General features: G+C 45.1%; 2 protein-coding genes across 2 annotated transcripts in view; both read left to right on the top strand.

Moving 5' to 3' along the window:
- Positions 1-3,017, top strand: part of LOC119303053 (guanine nucleotide-binding protein subunit gamma 1-like) — a 3,827-nt gene extending 810 nt beyond the window's left edge. Inside the window, exons 2-4 of the mRNA XM_037580138.1 lie at positions 2,270-2,322; positions 2,444-2,488; positions 2,593-3,017. Coding sequence (XP_037436035.1) covers positions 2,270-2,322; positions 2,444-2,488; positions 2,593-2,677 — 183 coding nt within the window. The 3' untranslated portion in view covers positions 2,678-3,017. The remainder of the gene's footprint in view (positions 1-2,269; positions 2,323-2,443; positions 2,489-2,592) is intronic.
- A 242-nt stretch (positions 3,018-3,259) lies between these two features.
- On the top strand, positions 3,260-5,000 carry LOC119303054 (pentatricopeptide repeat-containing protein At2g42920, chloroplastic-like). Its single transcript, XM_037580139.1, has one exon. The coding sequence runs from the start codon at positions 3,334-3,336 to the stop codon at positions 4,894-4,896; it is 1,563 nt and encodes a 520-aa protein (XP_037436036.1). The 5' UTR covers positions 3,260-3,333; the 3' UTR covers positions 4,897-5,000.
- Positions 5,001-7,121: the final 2,121 nt, after the last annotated feature.

Here is a 7,121-nt window from a genome sequence, read left to right on the forward strand (position 1 = left end):
GGTGGTGGGGTGGGGGTGGGGGAGAAGGCGGTCAAAGGGCATATGTCCACATTCGGTGTCCCCTTGGTCATGCACACCTGCTTCAGGATTTCTTGCGCAAATATTCAGTTCCGTACCAGTATTTCCTGGCCTTTTCTCTGACAGGCACAGATCTGTCCGGCTACATCCGTTCCAGTTTCTCTGCTGAAGAAAACAAAACCGAATTTCTGCTGCATCAAATGATTGTGCAGCGTACCACTGAGGAATTAACAAGTGATGATGCACATGGGGTGAGGCGCGGCTGGTGTGGCCTGCGGGGGACCTGATGCATGGGGAGCCATGTTTTCTACTGGTTCGTGCCAGTGCGTGATCCAATCGTTGGAAGTCATTGGAAGGAGAAATCGGTGCTGGATCAACGTGGTTTTATTCGTGGAACAGCTAAAACAAGTACTGTACCAAAGCGTTTTCGGTTTGGATGCTCCTTATTTTAGGTGGCAAGTTGGTATGCGGTCCATAAACTAGGGAACTGCCTAACTAATACTCATATTTTTTTTGGTAGTTCTTACAAGTTAAGTCTAACTTGGATAGTTTTGGTTTATTTACCTTTGGTTATTATTCCAAAGTTGTACCACTCCCTCTTATCCAAAATAAGTGTAGCAGTTTTGGATTGGGGTTAGTTCAAATCTCCGAAACTTACTATGGATCGGAGGTAGTAGTATTTTTCACACCTTTGCCAGTTGCAGAGAGAATGAACATTGGGATGTCACCCTAGCACAACATGATATAGTTATACAGGAGGGCTTTGGCAATCTGAAGATTTTCATGCTCTATGAACAACTAAAGAAACATTTTCTATTACTTCATGTTATTTGGTTATGTGCTTAAGTTATAATCAATCGTGTTTCTATACTGCAAGCAATTTCGTTAATTACAAAACTATGCTCATTATTATAACTACAACGTTTTGTATTTGCAATTTCAAGTTATAATTAATGATCAATTTTCTTTATCACTCCAATTTCTCATTTATTGAAGTTCTTACAATCAGATGCCAGATGAATATCATCATGAATAAAATTCAATTGTCTTCTATATATATGGTTCTGGATAATCTAGATTCAAGGACCAGGGCCATGGCATTGCTAGATGAATGCTAGAAAATTATTTTGTCATCTTTTGTTAAATCTATTGATTTTCTTTTGTGGAGTATTCTTGCAAGTTCAAATTTGAAAAACGATATGAGTATTGAGTCTTGATTAAGATGGAGTAACATAATTCTTATCTGGTGGTAAATTCTACTGTCGACATCCTATTATAATATAGTTAAAAATAAAAATAATTAACATATGCAATCAGTTTGACGACAATCCAAATATTTATCTATTCTGGCGGGGAATTTTCTTACCATTTTTAAAGGTCCGAAGAGAGACATGTAATTTCCTTTTTTACCATTTCTGTCAGCATCAGATCATTGGATCTCATATCGACCTCTGCACTTTTTTACTGTTTAACTTATACCTTACTTAAGTGAGTAGTCATGTACGTACCACCTAGTCAGTAAAACTAGCAAGGATTTATGAGAGACTTAGAGTTTACAAAATAGTAACTATAATTAATAATACTATTGAGCTCACTTGTTAGATCCTAAGGGTGTTAAGCAAGCTGTATTACCTATTTTGATGGTAAGCACCAATGATTTTTCACTTTTGTTGAAGCTCAGGCTCATATGCTCCTTCATGCACAGTAAAATTGAAACAAATAGTTAAAAAAATCAAAACATTCTGAGTTTTTTTTACAATGAAAATGCACGTGTGTTCTGACTGCATGTAAAAAACAAAATGCAGTGCTCAAGGAAGGGCAATGAACTCGTTGTTTTGTGGTGCTGCGTGGTTGTGTTCCAAAATAGCTTGGATAATGGTGGACATGAACGAAAGCCGTCTTTATGTACAAATAAGTGAGAACTGATGATGCTTCACTAGTACTAGTAAATTCACTCCGAACAGTACACTCAAACTTCTCCATTAGGGCCACATTTCAGGGTGCAAGCAGAGAACGCTAATTGCATAGCAGGGAAGAAATCGCATGTTTCAAAATTAAGTTCATTTGGAATTTCATAATAGAGGTGCTATTGATGAGATAGGTATCTGTCCTTGACATAATTATCTGTAGATGTGGCAAAATTTACTTTCTTGAAATAATTTACAACTGCTAAGGATGTTTGTTTTCTTAAAAGACATGGGTATTCCCTTTTCTGCCAAACTGCTGATATTCTCAATTGGACTTCATACAGGAGGAACTTGAAGAGCTCAATAAGATGGATAAGGTGTCAACGGCACTCCAAGAGTACGTGTCAGAAAAAACTCGATCAATTCACATTTTACTGTCTGGCGTTACTGCTTAAAAAGCAACCACAGTGTGTATTATTGGTGACTGGGGACTGACTGCATTATGAACCTTTTGTTAGGTTTGTAGTAACAATTGAAAGCAAAGCAGACCCTCTACTTCCTGTGTAAGTAACCACAAAAATATCCTACAGTATTACTTTATCTAAGGGATTACCTAAACATTTTTGTCCACTCATAGTCTAATGACTTGGTTTTTCTGTTACTGCAGAACTACCGGAGCTGCTTACCAGTCTTGGGATAGGTGGTTTGAAGGTCCGCAGGATCTGCGTAGATGCAAATGCTGGTTTTTGTGACAAAATGCCAAGAACGCAAGCAGCAGCCAGGACCGATTCATTTCCCATAGAGTTTCTTCACAATCTCTGTTGAAGGAGTGGTATGAGAAGGGTACTGTGGAACACGGAGGCAGCACTGAGGACTGACTTAAGACTTTGTTCTTCAATAAGTTCTTTCTGTCTATTGCATTCCTGTGCATTACATTATCTCTGGTGTTGGTGAAGTATGAGATCTTAGCTCAAGAATGTCGTCCTAGTCTGAGAAATTATATGAACTCTCTTGTATTTCCACTTAGTTATCATGTTGTTGGATATTCTGAAATCAACGTTGAACAATGAAAATTGACGCTTATTTCTTTTACTTTTGAACTGTGACAAAAAATCATGGATGTATTTTTGTTGCTGTGAGTGGAACTTTTGCTATTTTGTGAGTATGATTACAACATGAAGAATATGCAACCTACCATTTGACTTGACACTGGAGCCTGCCCAGGCTTTGAGTAAAAAGCCCAAACCTAACTCGGCCCAGCCAAATGCTGGTAAGCAACCACAAGATAGGCCACAAGTGAGGAGGTGACCTTATCCGAAGCCATGGCAGTGGCCGCTCGTGGCAGTGGCGCACACACTCACCACGTTCACCGCCAGAAAGAACCCGAGCAATTACCAGAGTACAGAGGATGGCCATGGCGCCATCGCCCGCAAGCGCTTCCTCCTCCACCACCTCCCCTCTCCTGCCCTCCTCCCCATCCATCTCTGCCTTCCTTGCCTCACACCCGGCCCTCACCCTCCTCCACACGCAATGCGCCACCATGGCTCACCTCCGCCAGCTCCACGCCGCGCTCGTCAAGTCTGGCCTCGCCAAAGACCCCATCGCCGCCAGCCGCGCCGTCGCCTTCTGCGCCGGCGAAGGACGCGACGCTGCCTACGCCGCGCGCATCGTCAGGCACCACCCGAGGCCCAACTCCTTCATGTGGAACACCGTCATAAGGGCGCTGTCCGACGGGCCCGGTCCGGACGCGGCCGTGGCGCTGTTTCTCGACATGCTCTGGTCGCCCACGCCGCCGGAGCGGCGCACGTTCCCGTCTCTGTTCGCCGCATACGCGCGCCTCGGCCGCGCCGACGACGGCGCGGCGCTCCACGGCATGGTGCTCAAGCTCGGCCTCGCCGGGGACGCGTATACACGCAACTCCATGATCGCCATGTACGCGTCATGCGGCCGCGCGGACGAGGCTCTGGCGCTCTTCAGGCAGTGTCAAGAGTTCGACGTTGTGGCGTGCAACAGCGCTATCGTGGCGCTCTCGAGGGCGGGGCGCGTCGACGAAGCGCGGGCGGTGTTCGCCGACATGCCGGCCAGGACCGTGGCGACGTGGAGCGCCATGGTTAGCGCGTACTCCCGCGCCGCGAGGTTCCAAGACGCCGTCGACCTCTTCTCCGCGATGCAGGTGGACGGCGTGGAGCCGAACGCCAACGTGCTCGTCAGCGTCCTCGGCTGCTGCGCAAGCCTCGGCGCGCTGGAGCAGGGCGCGTGGGTGCACGCGTACATAGACAAGCACGACGTGGCCATGAACGCGCTCGTGGTCACCGCCCTCGTGGACATGTACTGCAAGTGTGGCTCAATACACAAGGCTCGCCAGGTGTTCGACACCACGAGATCGCAGGGCATGGCCAAGCTGTCGTCCTGGAACGCCATGATGCTTGGCCTGGCAGCGCACGGGCAATGCCAGGAAGCGGTCACCTTGTTCTCCGAGCTGGAACCTTACGGTCTCCGACCGGACAAGGTCACCTTCATCGCGATGCTGATGGCCTACGGCCATTCCGGCATGGCCTACGAGGCGAAGGCTCTGTTCGCGTCAATGGCGAGGGAATACGGTGTTACACCGGGAATCGAGCACTATGGCTGCCTTGTCGACGCGCTCGCCCGGGCCGGAAGGCTCCGGGAGGCGGAGGACACCATCCGGGCAATGCCGATGAAGCCAGACGCGGCCATTTGGGGCGCCCTGCTCTCCGGATGCCGCTTGCACGGCGACGCGGAGGCGGGGGCGCGCGCGGCGCGTGGAGCCGTGGAATGCGACCCACAGGACAGCGGCGCGTACGTGCTCGCGGCAAATGTGCTTGCATGCGACGGCGAGGTAGGCCGGGGCTTGGGTGTCAGGGGGGAGATGCGGGAGGAGGGAGTGGCCAAGGTGCCCGGGTGTAGCATGATCGAGGTGAATGGTGTCGTCCACGAGTTCATGAGCTAGTACAAGTGTTCAGCAGTTCAAGGGACAATACATATATAGCAACAGTAAAATACAGACTTGTTATATGGAGATTCAGTTTGATGACACTTGACAGATTCTTCTCATGTTTGGGCTGTGGTTTCAGTTTCGTTCTTTTTTACTAACTAGAACAATACCCGTGCGTTGCAACGACATATACATATTCTAATACATTAGATTGTAATTTACCTGTCAATAATAATATGATTGTGTAAATAAATGTTCATCAAATTCTGACCGTGAACTAACTTATATTTTGATTAAAAGTTTGGTAAGTAAATTAAAGTGAAATTAGCTCAGAAGGTAAGTAAATTAAGGTGATCGATTATCATATATATGGAAGGTTGGACGAAGGAGTGGTGGAAAGAAAGGCGAAATGGAAACCTTACGTTTTTTTTAAGTAATAATAAGATAAGAAAAGATAGAGAAGATATATATGTACCCATGTGGCGTGTCAAATACTCCAGTTTTTTAAAACAGAGGCAAACATTTGCCTTGTTGATTAGTTAAAAAGAAGAGAATTATTCAGTTAATTGATGAAAAATCGAGAAAAAAAACCGTTACAACATAGCCACATGTGGACTACTCCCAAAGCATGAATCTTCATCACCACCCCACGTCCCCATGAGACGAGCAAACGCCTACAACCTCAGGCCCATGAATTACAACATGCCAAAATAACCACCATCAAAACACATCAACAAATACATCACATACGACAACCCAGAAAGAAAAGAACAATCCATCAAGCAATCACAGACACCTTACCCATGGCGTCACTCTTCTTGCTTTTGCTCAAGAGTGACTTTTGGGGAAGTTTAAATTTTGATGAGATCATTTTGTTACCAAAGGCTAAGGAGGTTGTATGTGTCCACCAAATACATGTGGATCTATGTACGTAATGTAAGCTTCAATTTTTCATTAAGGTAACTACGAATAGGCTCAATGCGGTGGTTGACCATGTGCTCGCAATGATAGTTATGCAAGAAAAAAACATTATTTGTGGAGTAGTATCCTACATGAAACCATCTATGAGATTCGCCGGAAAAGAATAAGTGCGGTGATATTTAAGATAGACTTTTTAAAACCTTACGAAAAAGTCAAATAGATGTTTATTCGATGGGCCTTGAGAATGAAAGACTTATCTAAAAAATGGTGTGCCTAGGGTGATAATTTAAAAGTTGGATATGGTGTAGCTATAAAAGTTAACCACGATGTTGGCCATTACTTGCAAATGAAAAATGGATTACCGGTAAAGGAAAGAATAGTTTTTCCATTGTTATCATTTTATATGTATATGGTCACAATTATTTACACTCCCAATGTGCGGGATTCTTTCCTTGTATATGATGACATAAATAGGGCCTCCTTTGTTCCATTCATTAATAAAGTCTTCGAGGTTCAAAGGCACACCACCATCCCCAAATAGCAAGAACGGTCATGGCTATCGGCAAGGCGCTCTTTTCAGTGTAACTGATGACTCAAGATAAGTTGGAGACTTGCTCAGATTTCTTGTAAAGCTATTCAAACTAAATTCAGGTTTTCCTGGATTCCGTGAGGGTGGCCCATTGTCCCCTATATATATTACTTAACATTATGGTAGATATGTTGGCAATTCTAATTGAATGCTTGTTGAGAGGGAGTGGTTTCACCATATTTTCGTGCCGCACGCACTATATTTTGGGGGCATATTTGACTATATACCTGCGTACCGAAGGCTCATACCTGGGCGACTGACTTCCCTGAACTTGCCACCCCTGGTTCTCAGAGATGGAATTGTACAACTACCAAGGTTGAGGAGTTGACACCACGCGGATCAATAAGGTCAAGATGGAGGAATAAGGCAACGGACCTACACCCTTGTATAAAGCCATTAAGTGTGAAGCCGGAGGAGAAACATATTCGACATCTCCTGAAGCCCTGGACTATCTTTACAATAGATCCGGACTAGACATCTTTTCTATATCGTCCACCAAAGAACCCGACGAGTTGATATCCAACCTAGTGAACCACATTGTGTTCCTAGACTGAAATATCCTCTAAGACACTCCCATACAATCCATGGCATGTGTCTGCGGGACGACCTGGCACTATCAAAAAATCTACTTGCGATTACCATGTTCCTATGTACTTTGTGAAACACCCTTGACAGGTGGCATCGATCATGGAGATCTCGCTTTGCCAAATTGGATCTTCGACGACGCCGC

Source organism: Triticum dicoccoides, chromosome 5A (assembly GCF_002162155.2).
Source record: "Triticum dicoccoides isolate Atlit2015 ecotype Zavitan chromosome 5A, WEW_v2.0, whole genome shotgun sequence".
Lineage (NCBI taxonomy): Eukaryota > Viridiplantae > Streptophyta > Magnoliopsida > Poales > Poaceae > Triticum > Triticum dicoccoides.